Genomic DNA, 19,346 nt, shown 5'->3' on the forward strand with positions numbered 1-19,346 from the left:
CACAGTGTCCAATGAAAGGCCGGATGTATACAAAATGGTGTCGTCCGCATAGAGGTGGATCCGGCAGCAGCAAGAGCGACATCATTGATATACACAGAGAATAGAGTCGGCCCGAGAATTGAACCCTGTGGCACCCCCATAGAGACTGCCACAGGTCCAGACAACAGGCCCTCTGATTTGACATTGAACTCTCTCTGAGAAGTAGTTGGTGAACCAGGCGAGGCAGTCATTTGAGAAACCAAGGCTATTTAGTCTGCCAATAAGAATGCGGTGGCTGACAGAGTCGAAAGCCTTGGCCAGGTCGATGAAGACTGCTGCGCAGTACTGTCTTTTATCGATCGCGGTTATAATATCGTTTAGGACCTTGAGCGTTGCTGAGGTGCACCCATGACCAGCTCGGAAACCAGATTGCATAGCGGAGAAGGTAGGGTGGGATTCGAAATGGTCGGTGATCTGTTTGTTAACTTGGCTTTCAAATACTTTTGAAAGGCAGGGCAGGATGGATATAGGTCTGTAACAGTTTGGATCTAGAGTGTCACCCCCTTTGAAGAGGGGGATGACCGCGGCAGCTTTCCAATCTCTGGGGATCTCAGGCGTTACGAAAGAGAGGTTGAACAGGCTAGTAATAGGGGTTGCGACAATTTCAGCGGCTAATTTTAGAAAGAAAGGGTCCAGATTGTCTAGCCCAGCTGATTTGTAGGGGTCCAGATTTTTCAGCTCTTTCAGAACATCAGCTGTCTGAATTTGTGTGAAGGAGAAGCGGGGAGGGGGCATGGGCAAGTTGCAGTGGAGGGTGCAGAGCTGGTGGCCGGGGTAGTATCAAGAATGGTCCACCCCCCCAAAGGACATCCAGCCAACTTGACACAACTGTGGGAAGCATTGGAGTCAACATGGGCCAGTCTCCCTGTGGAACGCTTTCGACACCTTGTAGAGTACATGCCCTGACGAATTGAGGCTGTTCTGAGGGAAAAAGGGGGTGCATCTTAATATAGGGAAGGTGTTCCTAATGTTTGGTACACTCAGTGTAAATCAAAACCAATCAAAACTCTGTAAACCTGATGTTTTTTCATCAGGTTTTCAACATAATGAGCAGTAACTACACGAAGAAACTGGTTAATTCAGACAATTTATAACTTTATTAATGTACAATAAATTCTGACAAATCCATTCCATAGGTGAGATCTGGGATCAGTGGATATTCTCAAGTCCCTGTAAAGAAGAGAAATATTTAGGTAGGCCTAAGCAATGCCTGACAGACAGTAGTAATATAATGTTACAGTACTTCGTTACTGCATAAACATGTGAATTCATTGCCTGTTTACCTTCGATTTGTAATACAAATCCTCTCCTGACACTCGTCTGTCTCTCTCCATCAAATACCACTGGTATGGAACCCGGGCGATTCTCTTTTCCTGAACAAAAGTCAAGGAGAAGAAGTGTTAGCACAGCTAATTTAGTATATAGAACTAGCTAATGGTATTACTTCAACCAGTTAAAAACTTCACATTTAACTAGCTAGCTATTGCAGTCATTCATCACATTGGTAAGCAACAGTCTCTCACCTTCCCCCCGTTGGTGAGTTTGTGGATCTGTGCAGTGAAAACCCCAGGAAGGATGAGACAAACGGTCATGACCCCGAGACCGGGAAGAATTTCGTACCACATAGTTGCAATGTGGTTGACGCAAGTGACAAAGCGTTTATTTGTCAGACGGCAAATACGACAGTTTATTTTGATAACTTGCTAACAAAATGTCGACCGACATGAAGGGTTGACGGTCATTCGTTCACTTCCGGAAGTTGGGGGTTTTGACATAGAGGAAGAGGAGGAGAGAGGCCCAACTCGGCGGAAAATCTGTCTCCCTCCAGCAGGTAGCGGTTTTTCGTTGTTTCGCCCAACAAGCAAGGAGTGTTGTATGTAGGTCGATGAGTGTCGAATTTGGTCCCCCCAAAAATGTATGGCTTATTTGCTACGTGAGGTTTATTTTATCGAATATAATTTTCGTAATGCTTAAGTTGTTACGAGTGTACTGTTGTAAGTAGGACACATAACATCCCGCAACTTTGAGAAAAACAATTTATATTGGAGTTGTCTCAAGATGGCTATACATATTCATGATGTTAGTAGCATCTCAATTGAATACACGCGGTTGACGTCAACAACCCTCATCGAATATTCAAAATAAGATTACAATAATGAGAGGTATTTACCAATCCAACGAAAGGATAGGCGGGAGCTAGACAGCCCGGCGTGCCGCTTTGTGGATAACTGCTCCCATTGTTAGGGCGGAGAGACGTATCTTGTCAGTATATCGATAATCTTTGGTCTCCCAAAAGCCAATCAACAACCGGTTTTTGTTGTTGACTGCTAGCAAGTTAGCAATCAAGCAAGTAAAAAAAAAGTTGATACAGGACTGCAGATTGCAACAAGTTTATGGCATAAAGATGAAAGAGGACAAAGAAAACACTCGTCCGATGGAGAAAATGATGGAGATAAAATGCGAAGATACTGAAAAAACGGAGAAGCCAAAGCCGGAGAAGAAAGAAGCAATGACGAAGGTACGCCAGCTAACAACATCAGCTAGCGAAGCCAACATAGCTAGCTAGCTACTCCTGTATTGCTGGCAAGCTAGCAAGTTGAGCTGGCGTGATTAGCCTTTATAATTGAACTTAGTTAACGTTAGCTAGCTTTTGAATGTTGCATATTGAAGAGTAACGTTAACAGAGATGTCTGTAAATTATACTGAACAAAAATAGAAACGCAACAATTATTGATTTTACTGAGTTACAGTTCATATGAGGAAGTCGGTCAATTGAAATAAATAAATGTGGCCCTAATCTATGGATTGCACATGACTGGGAATACAGATATGCATTTGTTGGTCACATATATACCTTTTAAAAAATGGGCCTCTTGATCTCGCAACGGTATTTTTGTGCATTAAAATTGCCATCGATAAAATGCAATTGTGTTCGTTTTCCGTAGCTTATGCCTACCCATACCGTAACCCCGCCGCCATCATGGGGTACTATGTTCACAACGTTGACATCATCAAACCTCTTGCCAACACGAAGCCATACACATGGTCTGCGGTTGTGAGGCTGGTTGGAAATACTACCAAATTCTCTAAAACAATGTTGGAGGCGGCTTATGGTAGAGAAATGAACATTAAATTCTCTGGCAACAGCTCTGGTGGACATTCCTGCAGTCAACATGCCAATTGCACAATGCAATCTGTGGCATTGTGTTGTAACAAAACTGCACATTTTAGAGTGGCCTTTTATTGTCCCCAGCACAAGGTGCACTTGTGTAATGATCATGCTGTTTAGTCAGTTTCTTGATATGCCACACCTGTCAGGTGGATGGATTATCTTGGCAAAGGAGAAATGCTCACTAACCAGGATGTAAACAAACTTGTGCACAACATTTGAAAGAAATAAGGTTTTTGTGTGTATGGGATATTTCTGGGATCTTTTTATTTCAGCTCATGAAACATGGGACCAACACTTTACATGTTGCGTTTATATTTTTGTTCGGTGTAGTTAACTAGTGAGCCTGTTAAGTTACAGTTAGCTAAGTTAACCAATACTTAGCTAAAAACCGACGCTGCTATTTTAACCATCTGGCTTTGTATGTTTGGATTTTCAATTGCTAAGTTAGCTAACATTTGAGTGTCTTATTTTTCCACAGATCATTATCCGACGTCTGCCTCCTAGCATAACCAAGGAGGAACTGGAGGATCAATTGCAGCCACTTCCAGAAGTGGACTACCTCGAATTTTTCTCCAATGACAGCAGGTGCATATAGCCTGCTGTTGATGAACCATTGTCTGTCAGAATCACATATTTGGTACCCTGGTTACTTACTTAGCATTTCTCCTGTACAGCATGTACCCCCACGTCTTCGCCAGAGCATACATCAACTTCAAGAATCAGGAAGATATTGTCCTTTTCAGAGACCGGTTTGATGGATATGTGTTCATTGATAATAGAGGTGTGATTCATTTCAGTTCATTAAGAGATTGACGTCTAATAAGAACATAACATAAGCCTACATTGCAGCAACTTCTGAGTGAATTATGTATTAATGTTGTCCCTTATTTTGTTTTCAACAGGGCAGGAGTATCCAGCCATTGTTGAATTTGCTCCTTTTCAAAAGATTGCCAAAAAAAGGAGTAAGAAAAAGGATGCCAAAAGTGGAACGATCGATGAAGGTGAAAATGTTACATTAGTTACTTTATTGTAGGTTGCAAATGCACACCATGTACAGTGCATTCGGAAAGTATTCAGACCCCTTTACTTTTTCCACATTTTGTTACGTTACAGCTTTATTCTAAAATGTATTTTTTTTAAATCCTCATCAATCTACACGCAATACCCCATAATGACAAAGCGAAAACAGGTTTTTAGAAATGTTAGCACATTTATTAAAATGTTCCATTCGCACAAAAAAACGTATTTTGCTAAAATTTTGTGAAAAAATTTGTTTACATCCCCGTTAGTGAGCATTTCTCCTTTGCCAAGATAATCCATCCACCTGACAAGTGTGGCATATCAAGAAGCTAACCATGCCAGCCCAGGACCTCCACATCCGGCTTCTTCATATGCGAGATCGTCTGAGACCAGCCACCCGGACAAATGTTGAAACTGTGGGTTTGCACAACCGAAGAATTTCTGCACAAACTGTCAAACCGTCTCAGGGAAGCTCATCTGCGTGCTCGTCATCCTCACCAGGGTCTTTACCTGACTGCAGTTCGGCATCGTAACTTCAGTGGGCAAATGCTCACCTTCAATGGCCACTGGCACGTTTGAGAAGTGTGCTCTTCACAGATGAATCCGTTTCCACTGTACCGGGCAAATGGCAGACAGCGTGTATGGTGTCGTGTGTGCAAGCGTTTTGCTGATGTCAACGTTGTGAACAGAGTGCCATGTGGTGGTGGGGTTATGATATGGGCAGGCATAAAGTACGGACATTTTATCTATGGCCATTTTAATGCACAGAGATACCGTGATGAGATCCTGAGGCCCATTGTCGTGCCATTCATCCGCCGCCATCACCTCATGTTTCAGCATGATAATGCATGGCCCCATGTCGCAAGGATCTGTACACAATTCCCGGAAGCTGAAAATGTCCATTCTTCCATGACCTGCATACTCACCAGATGTCACCAATTGAGCATGTTTGGGATGCTCTGGATCGACGTGTATGACAGCGTGTTCCAGTTTCTGTCAAAATATCCAGCAACTTCGCACAGCCGTTGAAGAGGAGTGGGACAACATTCCACAGGCCACAATCAACAGCCGGATCAACTCTATGCGATGGAGATGTGTCGCGCTGCATGAGGCAAATGATGGTCATACCAGATACTGACTGGTTTTCTGATCCACGCCCCTACCGTTTTTTAAAAGGTTTCTGTGACCAACAGATGCATATCTGTATTCCCAGTCATGTGAAATCCATAGATTAGGGCCTAATTAATTTATTTCAATTGACTGATTTCCTTATGAACTGTAACTCAATAAAATCTTTGAAATTGTTGCGTTAATATTTTGGTACAGTGTAGATCCTCTAGCTGAGACACTGTTTGTTCTTTAGATGCTGACTACAAGAAATTCCTGGAGATTTATAATGGTGATGATGAAAAATTTACATCCACTCCTGAGACGCTACTGGAGGAAATCGAGGCTAAAACAAAGGAACTAGTAGGTATGGAAACATGGAGGGGAAACATTTTCTGGTTCCATTTGGTTGAAATCCAAGCTAGAAACACGCTAGATGAGTGTTAATGTGAGATCAAGAAGTCTGCCAAATGGGTATTTCAGTAATAGATTATTTTTCTTATTTTCCCCACCTTTAGCTAAGAAAACGACTCCCCTCTTGGACTTCTTGAAGAACAAACAGGTATGTGTAGCCTGTTGGAAATGATGTATTTTAGCTGTGCTTATTCTTGCATGGTATATGATGCTGGACAGACTATTCATGTGGCGTTGTCTGCTGATGGTCAGAGAATCCGTGAGGAAAAGAAAGAGGAGAGGAGGAGACGGGAGTTAGAACGTAAGCGCCAGCGGGACGACGAACGTCGGAAGTGGAGGGAGGAGGACAGGAGGAAGCGCAAAGAAGCCGAGAAGTTCAAGAAAGGAGACAAACCTGCCGAGAAAGATAAAGACCAGGCGAAGGAGGAGCCAAAAATCAAGGTATGGAAAGGAGGAGAAATCCTGTCTAACTACTCAACTGCGTGATGATACAGGTAATCCCGAAGAGATTGTAGCAGAATAACAGACTGCTCTTTTCATGTTGGTAATGCGTTTGTCTCTGTTCAGCTCCTGAGAAAACCAGACCGGGGAGATGACGTGGATGTGGAAAAGCCTAAAGAGAAGTCAAAGAAACCTGAGAAGGACAAGATGAAAGATGACAGAGCTCCAGGGGGTCCTGATATGAAGAAGCGCCAAAACCACGAAACCAGGGAGGATAGGGGATCACGGAAGTAAGTTGTCACCGCCATTTTTCTCATGGATGTTACAGGTCTTTAACTTAAAGGCTTCTATTGCATTCATATTTTTTTTATTTTTTTTGGTCATTTAGCAGACGCTCTTATCCAGAGCGACTTACAGGAGCAATTAGGGTTAAGTGCCTTGCTCAAGGGCACATCGACAGATTTTTCACCTAGTCGGCTCGGGGATTAGAACCAGCGACCTTTCGGTTACTGGCACTACGCTCTTAACCACTAAGCTACCTGCCGCCCATGTTGTTAGGTTCTGAACAAACTGAGTAAAAACTCAAATGGACAAAAAAAGCTCAAACCAAGTTTATTCACCCACTGGGTCATACAGCTGCAAAGACCAGGCATGATTACACAAGCACATATATTTATAACCTTTAATAGGCGTGGTCAACTCCTTACACATCTAGACAACCAATATATCTATGTTGCTAGGCAGGAATTTAATTGGTTCCTCTCACTGGTGTAGTCACAGCCCTGCCTGTTAGTAAAACCTTTGTGGGTGTGGAAAGTATGTGTGAGAAGGTTCTACAACAGGAGTGACATTGTGGTGGGCCTCTCTGGCCCCCCTCCCAGAGGTTTCTTCTCACTTTATCTGTTGATTTGACCTTGAGACGCATTCCTCACTCCTTCCTAGTTCCGCAGCCGGCCTGCCTTATCAGAGACAAACAATTGCCTTTCATCTCTCTCCTCAGAAACTTGGAACAGAATATGAAACTTCTGCTCTCAGTAACTTCCCATATTTCTAGTCCCATCAACCCTTCATTGACCCCAACATATACAGTACCAGTCAAAGTTTGTACACATCTACTCATTCAAGGGTTTTTCTTTATTTTTACTATTTTCCACATTGTAGAATTATAGTGAAGACATCAAAACTATGAAATAACACATATGGAATCATGTAGTAACCAAAAAAGTGTTAAACAAATAAAAATATATTTTAGATTCTTCAAAGTAGGGACCCTTTGCCTTGATGACCGCTTTGCACACTCTTGGCATTCTCTCAACCAGCTTCATGAGGATTGCTTTCCAACAGTCTTGAAGGAGTTCTCACATACAGTGGAGAAAAAGTATTTAGTCAGCCACCAATTGTGCAAGTTCTCCCACTTAAAAAGATGAGAGAGGCCTGTAATTTTCATCATAGGTACATGTCAACTATGACAGACAAATTGAGACATTTTTTTCTCCAGAAAATCACATTGTAGGATTTTTAATGAATTTATTTGCAAATTATGGTGGAAAATAAGAATTTGGTCACCTACAAACAAGCACGATTTCTGGCTCTCACAGACCTGTAACTTCTTCTTCAAGAGGCTCCTCTGTCCTCCACTCGTTACCTGTATTAATGGCACCTGTTTGAACTTGTTATCAGTATAAAAGACACCTGTCCACAACCTCAAACAGTCACACTCCAAACTCCACTATGGCCAAAACCAAAGAGCTGTCAAAGGACACCAGAAACACAATTGTAGACCTGCACCAGGCTGGGAAGACTGAATCTGCAATAGGTAAGCAGCTTGGTTTGAAGAAATCAACTGTGGGAGCAATTATTAGGAAATGGAAGACATACAAGACCACTGATAATCTCCCTCGATCTGGGGCTCCACGCAAGATCTCACCCCGTGGGGTCAAAATGATCACAAGAACGGTGAGCAAAAATCCCAGAACCACACGGGGGGACCTAGTGAATGACCTGCAGAGAGCTGGGACCAAAGTAACAAAGCCTACCATCAGTAACACACTACGCCGCCAGGGACTCAAATCCTGCAGTGCCAGACGTGTCCCCCTGCTTAAGCCAGTACATGTCCAGGCCCGTCTGAAGTTTGCTAGAGTGCATTTGGATGATCCAGAAGAGAATTGGGAGAATGTCATATGGTCAGATGAAACCAAAATATAACTTTTTGGTATAAACTGAACTCGTCGTGTTTGGAGGACAAAGAATGCTGAGTTGCATCCAAAGAACACCATACCTACTGTGAAGCATGGGGGTGGAAACATCATGCTTTGGAGCTGTTTTTCTGCAAAGGGACCAGGATGACTGATCCGTGTAAAGGAAAGAATGAATGGGGCCATGTATCGTGAGATTTTGAGTGAAAACCTCCTTCCATCAGCAAGGGCATTGAAGATGAAATGTGGCTGGGTCTTTCAGCATGACAATGATCCCAAACACACCGCCTGGGCAACGAAGGAGTGGCTTCGTAAGAAGCATTTCAAGGTCCTGGAGTGGCCTAGCCAGTCTCCAGATCTCAACCCCATAGAAAATCTTTGGAGGGAGTTGAAAGTCCGTGTTGCCCAGCGACAGCCCCAAAACATCACTGCTCTAGAGGAGATCTGTATGGAGGAATGGGCCAAAATACCAGCAACAGTGTGTGAAAACCTTGTGAAGACTTACAGAAAACGTTTGACCTGTGTCATTGCCAACAAAGGGTATATAACAAAGTATTGAGAAACTTTTGTTATTGACCAAATACTTATTTTCCACCATAATTTGCAAATAAATTCATTAAAAATCCTACAATGTGATTTTCTGGATTTCTTTTCTCATTTTGTCTGTCATAGTTGACGTGTACCTATGATGAAAATTACAGGCCTCTCTCATCTTTTTAAGTGGGAGAACTTGCACAATTGGTGGCTGACTAAACTTTTTTTCCCCACTGTATGCTGAGCACTTTTCCTTCACTCTGCGGTCCAACTCATCCCAAACCATCTCAATTGGGTTGAGGTTGGGTGATTGTGGAGGCCAGGTCATCTGATGCAGCACTCCATCACTCTCCTTGGTTAAATAGCCCTTACAAAGCCTGGAGGTGTGTTTTGGGTCATTGTCCTGTTGAAAAACAAATGATAGTCCCACTAAGCGCAAACCAAATGGGGTGGCGTATTGCTGCAGAATGCTGTTGTAGCCATGCTGGTTAAGTGTACCTTCAATTCTAAATAAATCACTGACAGTGTCACCAGCAAAGCACCATCACACCACCTCCTCCATGCTTCACAGTGGGAACCACACATGCGGAGATCATCCGTTCACCTGCTCTGCGTCTCACAGACACAGCAGTTGGAACCAAAAATCTCAAATTTGGACTTATCAGACCAAAGGACTTATTTCCACCGGTCTAATGTCCATTGCTCGTGTTTTTTGGCCCAAGCAAGTCTCTTCTTATTGGTGTCCTTTAGTAGTGGTTTCTTTGCAGCAATTTGACCAAGAAGGCCTGATTCACACAGTATCCTCTGAACAATTGATGTTGAGATGTGTCTGTTACTTGAACTCTGTGAATCATTTATTTGGGTTGCAATTTCTGAGGGTGGTAACTCTAATGAACTTATCCTCTGCAGCAGAGGAAACTCTGGGTCTTCCTTTCCTGTGGCAGTCCTCATGAGAGCCAGTTTCATCATAGTGCTTGCTGGTTTTTGCTACTGCACTTGAAGAAACTTAGAAAGTTCTTGACATTTTCCAGATTGACTGACCTTCAAGTCTTAAAGTAACTATTGTTTCTATTTGCTTATTTGAGCTGTTCTTGCCATAATGTGGACTTGGTATTTTACCAAATAGGGCTATCTTCTGTATACCACCCCTACCTTGTCACAACACAACTGATTGGCTCAAATGCAGTAAGAAGGAAATAAATTCCACAAATTAACTTTTAACAAGGCACACCTGTTTTGAAATGCATTACAGGTGACTACCTCATGAAGCTGGTTGAGAGAATGCCAAGAGTGTGCAAAGCTGTCATCAAAGCAAAGGGTGGCTACTTTGAAGAATCTCAAATATAAAATATATTTTGATTTAACACTTTTTTGGTTACTACAAGATTCCATATGTGTTATTTCATAGTTTTGATGTCTTCACTATTATTCTACACTGTAGAAAATAGTAAAAATAAAGAAAAACCCTTGAATGAGTAGGTGTGTCCAAACTGGACTGGTACTCTACATTCCTTATACATGGAAAGCAATTAATGTGTTCATGTATGGTAACATGAATGAGTACATGTCAAACTAGTCTAACAATGTTAATGCGTTTGTCTTTCACAGAGCTGATGAAGACGGACACAAAGACTTCAGAGAGCGAGACGTAGAAAGAAACAGGGACCGTGAACGAGACCGGGAACGGCGGCAGAAAGAGAAGGAGCGCATCAGACGACAGGACGAGGATCGACGAAGGAGAAGGGAACGGCATGACGGAGAGAACTCGTACAGAAAGCCAGATGAGGAAGGGAAAAGGGAGAAAGGAGATCGTGTCTGGGAAAGGAGAAAGGGCGAGAATGCAGGGGACTCTGTAAGCCATACCGATAAGCCTAAAAAGTCTGAAGAAACCCTGAGGGATGAGAAAGCTAAAAGAGATCGTTTACGAAACAAGGTAGTAACTTCAGTCTTTCTTGGTATGTAGTTAAATATTCATTTTTCCGGATCAATCAATCATTTCTGTCCTGATGTTCTGACTTGGGGTAATTGGGATACTCTTTATTATATTTGTACTATTTTCTCCTGATTACCTACAGTTGAAGTCAGAAGTTTACATACACCTTAGCCAAATACATTTCAACTCAGTTTTTCACAATTCCTGACATTTAATCCTAGTAAAAATGTCCTGTTTTAGGTCAGTTATTTTAAGAATGTGAAGTGTCAGAATAATAGTAGAGTGATTTATTTCAGCTTTTATTTCTTTCATCACATTCCCAGTGGGTCAGAGGTTTACATACACTCAATTAGTATTTGGTAGCATTGCCTTTAAATTGTTTAACTTGGGTCAAACGTTTCGGGTAGCCTTCCACAAGCTTCCCACAATAAGTTGGGTGAATTTTGGCCCATTCCTCCTGACAGAGCTAGTGTAACTGAGTCAGGTTTGTAGGCCTCCTTGCTCGCACATGCTTTTTCAGTTCTGCCCACACATTTTCTATAGGATTGAGGTCAGGGCTTTGTGATGGCCACTCCAATACCTTGAATTTGTTGTCCTTAAGCCATTTTGCCACAACTTTGGAAGTATGCTTGGGGTCATTGTCCATTTGGAAGACCCATTTGCAACCAAGCTTTAACTTCCTGACTGATGTCTTGAGATGTTGCTTCAATATATCCACATAATTTTCCTTCCTCATGATGCCATCTATTTTGTGAAGTGCACCAGTCCCTCCTGCAGCAAAGCACCCCCACAGCATGATGCTGCCACCCCTGTGCTTCACGGTTGGGATGGTGTTCTTCGGCTTGCAAGCCTACCCCTTTTTTCTTCAAACATAACGATTTCTCCAAAAAGTACTATCTTTGACCCCATGTGCAGTTGCAAACCGTAGTCTGGCTTTTTTATGGCGGTTTTGGAGCAATGGCTTCTTCCTTGCTGAGCGGCCTTTCAGGTTATGTCGATATAGGACTTGTTTTACTGTGGATATAGATACTTTTGTACCTGTTTCCTCCAGCATCTTCACAAGGTCCTTTTGTTGTTCTGGGATTGATTTGCACTTTTCGCACCAAGGTACGTTCATCTCTAGGAGACAGAACGCGTCTCCTTCCTGAGCGGTATGACGGCTGCGTGGTCCCATGGTGTTTATACTTGCGTACTATTGTTTGTACAGATTAATGTGGTACCTTCAGGCGTTTGGAAATTGCTCCCAATGATGAACCAGACTTGTGGAGGTCTACCATTTTTTTTCTGAGGTCTTGGCTGATTTCTTTTGATATGGCCCATGCAAAGAGGCACTGAGTTTGAAGGTAGGCCTTGAAATACATCCACAGGTACACCACCAATTGATTCAAATGATGTCAATTAGCCTATCAGAAGCTTCTAAAGCCATGACATCATTTTCTGGAATTTTCCAAGCTGTTTAAAGGCACAGTCAACTTAGTGTATGTAAACTTCTGACCCACTGGAATTTTGATACAGTGAAATAATCTGTCTGTGAACAATTGTTGGAAAAGTTACTTGTGTCATGCACAAAGTATATGTCCTAACCGACTTGCCAAATCTAGTTTGTTAACAAGAAATTTGTGGAGTGGTTGAAAAACGAGTTTTAATGACTCCAACCTAAGTGTATGTAAACTTCCGGCTTCAACTGTATGTTGATCTGATCACATTCCTGAATACTTTTGTAAAATTTGTTTGCCTCTTAACCAGTCATTTTGTTCCCTTGTGCATCAGGATCGGCCTGCCATTCAGCTTTACCAGCCAGGTGCCAGGAACCGAGGAGCTCGAGGAGGTGGTGGAGGAGAATCTCATGCTGGAGAGAGAAAGTCAGAGGGCGAGACCAAGAGATCCCAAGAGAAGGGAGATGAATGATAAAAAATGACCACAAATAAAGAATGATAAAACAAGTGAGGAGAGGGAGAGAGATTTGCTCTGAGCAAAACAAACTGGTGCCAGAGAGGTGCCTGTAGTGATAATGCTGCAGAGCCACATCCTGTCCTCCCACTCCCAACCAGAGGCAGGGATGTGACCATGGTGCCCCCCTCAGTGCCTGAATGTGCCCGTCTTTTAGTTTTGTTTCTGAAGAAAATCAAGGGAAAGTTAGCACTTTCTTTTAATGTTTGCGAGAGTTCGGCTATAGGGCACAACGAGACAAAGCCAAAGCTTTCTAGGACCACATGAATTTTAAGTGACCTTACTACTTTATTGGTACACAATCTGTGCTACACAGTTGCAAAGCATGGTTCATATATTGAATAGGCTTTCACTCTCATTGGTTGTGTATTCTCTTTTTATCACATATAATACAACATTCTCTACTTTTGGAACAGTGTAGGAGTCTACTGATTTAAAGATATCCTGTTGCATCTATAAAAATCTATTTTGTTAACTTTTAGGCATATTTTAGGTTTATACTCTGTACATTTAAAGAGCGACTGCCTTTAAAAAGTAACGAATCCCTTTGAAAATGGCCTATGTGGCATCGATATGAGTCAATAACAGTTATTCTAGTGTCAAACTGGACAAAGTGTAAATAGGATACATTTGGTCATAAAGTCAACCTCGTCTATAACGGAGTTTGGAACATCCGTGCTAAATGAAGGTTGGGTTTTGATTTGAGGAAGACAATTTGCCCAATGACATGGGGTGAACAGCTGCAGTGATTGCGCTCTATCCAATAGCATAGACAGTGCGACAGACCTGGCCAAACACCTTAGATGTAAAATCGCTCAACTAAAACGTCCACGGCAAAAACGTCCAAAAAAATAATTACAGATTTCAAGAGTTCTCTAAGATTCATTCTGGGGATTTTGAGGAAGTGAAATAGGCATCCGCGTCTACGGTGTCATGGGGGACAAACAACCAAACACGTATACAAGACTGAACTCTAGTTGTTCAAATGCGCAACAGAAATACTCTGTACAGGTAAACAAATAAAAATAATACAATATTAAGTTATGTTATTTCACCGATTCGGGAGAATGAAATAGCCATTTCATTGTACATATTAAACTGTGAGCTATGCCTTGATTTGAGACTACATGGAACCCCCAGCGGGCAACTATTAACCTGTGGCCTTCCCCGTCATACATATATACATCTTCATACATAAACAATGCTACTGAATGGTACAATTTTAATTGGAATAAACATACTTTTCTTTTCTGTTTCTTTCATAATTGATGTAGCCTTGCTAAACACTGAGGAGTTACAAATGACCGCAATAAATAATGTTTTGTTCTAAATTGTGTATGGGATTTATTCATTATTCCAGATTGGTCTGTACTGTAAATAGTTTCAAGAGAGATAAACCATAACTCGTACTTTTTACAAGTGGTACACAAACATGTTGATGCAATGCGGAAGGGATCCACTTGATGGCGCTGTGGGCGCGTAGCGCAAGAATTTGCTCCCCTGATTGGTTCGGATTGCATACATCACCACCGCTTCCCCTCCTTCTTTCTCTTCGGCCTCCGCCATTGTGGTGTAAGGACTGTGAACGAAATGGTAAGTTGAAATCTTATAACATCCTTGTCAAATTAAGTGAAATTCATACTTGTTCATGTCATTCGCATAGTGTTTTTCACGGCCACACCGAAAGCCTTTATATTGTCTCCGATAGCAGTATTCAGTCCCTAAAAAAGTACTTTTTAGGATCGTGTGAACCAAGCCGGTTTCTACTGAAGAATTTACTTAAGTTATGTAAGCAGACCTGCCAGTTAAGTAACACTAACTTCTTCATAAATGTAATGTAAAATTGTCTGACTTTTCTGCTTACAATCATCTACAGTTAACAGACGAGCAAAGCGCTAGTTAGCAGGCTTAACTAGCTAGCGAAAACACGTCAGTGACGCATTGCACTTGATGAAATAAATGCATGTTTAGCTAGTTAAAATGGGCCCCATCTCTTTATTTCAGTCGTCCCACAAGACTTTCAGGATCAAACGCTTTCTCGCCAAGAAGCAGAAACAGAACAGGCCCATCCCACAGTGGATCAGAATGAAGACAGGCAACAAGATCAGGTATGCGTGTATCTGCCTTGCCTCCCCCTGTACAGTGCATAATGGTGAAACTGGTGCTGAATGCATACTATGACAATTTTAAAGCAGGTCTGCAATTACAGTGCTTCCATTCAGTGGGAGTGGTGTCATTAATCCTGCTGAGAGTAACCACCTGCTTTGGAGTTTACACCTGGTCACATCACCTGTGACAGGGAATTTCTTTAGTAGTGACAGTGCAATGGAGACCACAGTATCATAGCTGTCTACTGAAGTAATGTGGTTCTTGTTTATCCGTTAGTAAGTTTGAATGTCTTTCAACCATATTGGAGCTGACATCCCCATTTGTGGCTGTAATCTATTGGCTGTACCTCTACCACATTTCCTTGCTTTTGAGCATATGGAATAAAGTCCATGGCATTGGGATATACTTATGCTGCACCTTCAGAAACTACAGATTTCCAGTAAAATACAGTTTAAGTATTTTCCAGTCTTGTGAAATGACTCCTTGGATGTCTGCTAAATTATTGTATAGATACAAGTTGGTGTTAACAGCTAGACAAGCCTAAGTACAGACTTTCTTAATACTAAGGCCCTTGAACTAATGCCACCATGGAGACTGATTGTGGTAGTTCCATTATCAGTACAAGTCATTCCTGGTTTCACTGTTCCAGGTACAATTCCAAGAGGAGACACTGGAGGAGGACAAAGCTGGGCTTGTAAATGCACAGGTCTTCAGATCTCCAGCGTCCACAGCATCTTCCACCTGCCAAGAGCACCACCTGCTGGGCCCTGATCTGGAGAGGAAGCCATACTATCTGGAACAGCAGTCTTTTTGTACAGATACTCGTGTTTGACAATAAAAGATTTGTGATAAATGAGGTTTGGTTGTGCCATGTGTATTTTCTAAACTCAATAAATCAGTGTTTCCCAAACTCTGTCATACAGACTCCAAGGGGTGCACATTTTGGTTTTTGCCCTAGCACTACAACGCTGATTCAAAGCTTCATGATTAGTTGTCTACCTGAATCGGCTGTGTAGTGTTCGGGCAAAAACCAAAATGTGCACCACTTGAGGTCCCCAGGACCGAGTTTGGGGGAAACCCTGCAATCCTTTACTCTGGAACTGTAGAAAGCTTCTAGTGCAAGTGTCGCTTACACAATATTTGCCTGCGACACATCATTGGTGTTTCCTACTTTTCCAGGGTGGACAATGGTGCAAAGCTCTACATTTGATAACTGAAAGGCATCGCACTCTAGGGTCACAGGGCATATGACAAGTTTACTAAATTACTAGCTAGTGACCCTATCAGTGAGGACTCACTTCAGAATTGTTTCCCTTGCTTAAACAAATTAAGCTTGAAAAATATGGAATGGTCAGATTATTCTACTCTTAACCACCAGAGGGAGCATCGTGCCCTTTCTGCTGGCGCAATGCTTTTTGTCCACTACAAATGCATTACACTTAAGTGAGGCTAATGCATTGATCAGTGACTCAGACTTCCCAGAAACATTTGGAAGTCCAATCTAGTTTAATGCGGAATGGGTTTACAAGGGTGCAAGTCAAAACGTTATTAGGAAGTTCAATCCAAAGGAACCAAAGTGTGTAATTGAGTAGTGTTCGGCTTTATATAATCCTGCCACGACCATAACATATTTACATTTTTAGTAATTTAGCAGACGCTCTTATCCAGAGCGACTTAGTGAGTGCAGACATTTTCATACTGAAAATAACACCCTAAGCACAATTGTTACTTTACAAGTTCACTTTTAGAATGATTATTCTCAAATATAGCCTAACATGTCTCTAGTTCTATAGCACTTGCTATATCTATTCTTACACAACCTGCAGGAAGTGTCAAAATTAGTGTTGATCAGCATAACTCTTTTTTGTGTAAAAACCAAGAGCACACGCGTGCATGCCTTCAACTAGAACAGTGTATTTATTTAATACAGTAAATTCTGAAGATTAAAGTAAAACAGGACTTGATTGTTTTGTGCAGAAAACTGTTCCACCACAGCCAATAATCAGTTTTTTCGCCAAGCCTAGGCCTACTGTGCGTAAAAGTCTTTACAAACGATGCTCAATGAGTCGATAATGCTTGATTTCGCGTGAAAAAATGTGTGGCTGTCTGACCTTTAACTTTTGTTCACAAAAGACACGAATGGAGCCAAAAACTTTTTGAATGACCCGCGCCAGCTGCAATTCCTTCGAGTCCGATCAAAGTAGACTGGATCGTCTCTCTCCTCATCACTTAATTCTGACTTGGGCACTAGTGTGGCACTGTTGTTAGTGTTCTGCTGACCCACACTACGGTGCTCATCATCCCAAGTGCCAAGAAGCTCCTTCATCTCATCAGGGGCGTTGCCCTTCAGATAATGCCACGGTTTCCTTCCATTGTAATCCATGGCATCGATATTGGCACTGAACGCACCGATTAGAATTTTTATTACCATGTATCGACTGTGCATAGCTGCTACGTGGAGTGGGGTGAGCCCCCCACTGCCCTTCAAATTCACGTTGACTGGAATCCCCTCCTTTTCAGCGTGCCTTAACAATTGTATTAGTGTCTCACCCTGGCCACTTTTGGCTAACCAGTGTAGCACTGTAAACCCACTGACAAAATCTTTCCTGGTTAGTAGACTAGAATCTTCAGAAAGAAAGTCCATGATGGTTTCATAGTTTCCATCTACAACAGACAACATCCATGCGTGTTCCATGGGGCACAGAGCCCAACCTCCCCCCCCCTCCTCCTCCTCCTCACCAACCTCCCTTGAAGACGCACCGGAACCTTTTGAAGACAGAACACTAGCAAATCCACCTGACGAGTTGTTCAATAATAAGTCCTTCAGGTATCTTTTACGCATGGCGGGTGTGAGCGAGCCTCTCTCGGGTGAGCTACTGCTGGTCTCCCACACCTCTGGCTGTCTCTGCAGCCTTGATCTGCGTGCCGAAGCATAAGTAGTGGCACTGGCAGGGAATGCCCGAACACCAGCTCTAGACAAGCGGTCCAAGACGTTAGCCTGTCCAGATTGCTTGATATGGGAGTCTTGTCCATTATTAGTTGGTTCAAATCCAGACTCCAATGCGCCTCCGTCTTGCAGTGGTTGGAAATGTGTCACAGAGTTATCTGTCGGCTCTCTAATGCTGGTGCGGTTATACATGTTGCCGGACTTTCTCGTTTTTCTCGTTTCCTCAATTTAGATAAGTATTTTGGATAGCATTACAAACAAGGAAATGCTTGTCTCCATTGCGCATTGGTCCTTCAATACTTGAGTCTCTGAAAAAACACAAATCGTTTTATTAGCCTATAGGCCACACATTTTGTAGCACAGGCTCGTCATATACATTTTGTAAAATACATGTTATAGGCTAAAACGTTTAATTATATTCGGTTTTTGGAAAGAAAAAAAAGGAAGTGTAGACGAACTTCTCCCCAATAAAGTTATAGCCTATAGGCCTACATTTTTGTGCAACTTAAACATTTATTAAAAGAACCCTTCATCCCCCGAATATTGCTCGTTTGAAAACCAAATAAGATCACTCTCCTTTACTGTTTTCAGTAGCCCAATTACACAGGCTTGTAGACATTGGCTACATCGCTATTAGCACAGACAGTTTAGTGACATCTCTTGTAGACACACAAGTAAACAATGTGAACAATTATTTTTAAAAGGCTGCTTTTTTATATTGGATAGGTCATAACAGTTCCGCTCACCTGTAGTCAGTCTACCTGGTGTGCCAAGAGGCGCTTACCTATATCCTCGTAGCGCGCGTCATTTTAACTTTCTCTTTAACCAAAGTTATACAAGCTTAAACCTATTTTGTCAACAGCAACCACCCATCTACATTGATAGGCTCTCTGTAACTAACTATCTTGAAGTTGAAGTTCACCCTCCCACTTCCTATTCCCTCCTGTGCTCTCTCCCCCTAGCTCCAACACTGACACAAAGTTCAATTCTAATTCCTATGACTAAACCAACAGCGCTACAACCTCAAGCACACGTGACCACTAGTGGACTTCTCAAAGGGAGGGAAGTAAAACTGAGAAAAAAATCATTTTACAGCCAGTCACCATGCTGACTCACTCCCAATTCATCACTTATTAATACACAGAGATAAGGAGTTACCATTAGGTGTGGACTATACCACGTGGCCTACATGCAAGTAGAGAGTACATGCAATTACATCTAGCTTGTATTTTCATGCTCAATCTCTGGAATCAAGTCACCTGGCCCCAGATCTGTTTCTGCAGTCATGCCAACTCCCATGGCCATTGGGGCATCACAATTACCATAGGAGTTGACAAAACAGCAGCACAGACAGGTCTTGGACCAGGCAAGGAATCACTGACAGCACTGCTCACATATCCTAAAGGATTAGCCTTGAATAGGAATACACAATACTGACTTGAGACTACCAAGGGATCATTTCAGCATGATCATACTGCAAGTGTC

General features: G+C 42.3%; 3 protein-coding genes across 4 annotated transcripts; 2 read left to right on the forward strand and 1 right to left on the reverse strand.

The window, feature by feature from the left end:
- Positions 1-2,304: 2,304 nt before the first annotated feature.
- On the forward strand, positions 2,305-14,136 carry LOC311107964 (regulator of nonsense transcripts 3B-like). The gene is made up of 10 exons (XM_084150594.1): positions 2,305-2,557; positions 3,690-3,796; positions 3,886-3,992; positions 4,114-4,212; positions 5,595-5,705; positions 5,857-5,900; positions 6,005-6,193; positions 6,320-6,483; positions 10,531-10,855; positions 12,626-14,136. Exons 1-10 carry the CDS (start codon positions 2,444-2,446, stop codon positions 12,761-12,763), a joined length of 1,398 nt encoding a protein of 465 aa, XP_084006720.1. The 5' UTR covers positions 2,305-2,443; the 3' UTR covers positions 12,764-14,136.
- Positions 14,137-14,318: 182 nt separating this feature from the next.
- Positions 14,319-15,771, forward strand: LOC311107616 (large ribosomal subunit protein eL39). Its single transcript, XM_084150138.1, has 3 exons — positions 14,319-14,398; positions 14,810-14,913; positions 15,564-15,771. The coding sequence occupies exons 1-3, from the start codon at positions 14,396-14,398 to the stop codon at positions 15,610-15,612; spliced, it is 156 nt and encodes a 51-aa protein (XP_084006264.1). The 5' UTR covers positions 14,319-14,395; the 3' UTR covers positions 15,613-15,771.
- A 1,038-nt stretch (positions 15,772-16,809) lies between these two features.
- sowahd (sosondowah ankyrin repeat domain family d) lies at positions 16,810-18,759 on the reverse strand. Of its 2 annotated transcripts, none has more exons than XM_084149905.1 (2): positions 18,646-18,759; positions 16,810-18,169 (listed from the first exon to the last, which is right to left on the reverse strand). In XM_084149905.1, the coding sequence occupies exon 2, from the start codon at positions 18,051-18,053 to the stop codon at positions 17,028-17,030; it is 1,026 nt and encodes a 341-aa protein (XP_084006031.1). In that variant the 5' UTR covers positions 18,054-18,169; positions 18,646-18,759; the 3' UTR covers positions 16,810-17,027. The 2 variants fall into 2 exon arrangements, with proteins under 2 accessions (XP_084006031.1, XP_084006030.1); XM_084149904.1 differs by having other exon boundaries at positions 18,608-18,759.
- Between the last annotated feature and the right edge of the window lie 587 nt (positions 18,760-19,346).

Source organism: Coregonus lavaretus (assembly GCF_964263955.1).
Source record: "Coregonus lavaretus genome assembly, chromosome: 32".
In the NCBI taxonomy this organism is placed as follows: Eukaryota; Metazoa; Chordata; class Actinopteri; order Salmoniformes; family Salmonidae; genus Coregonus; species Coregonus lavaretus.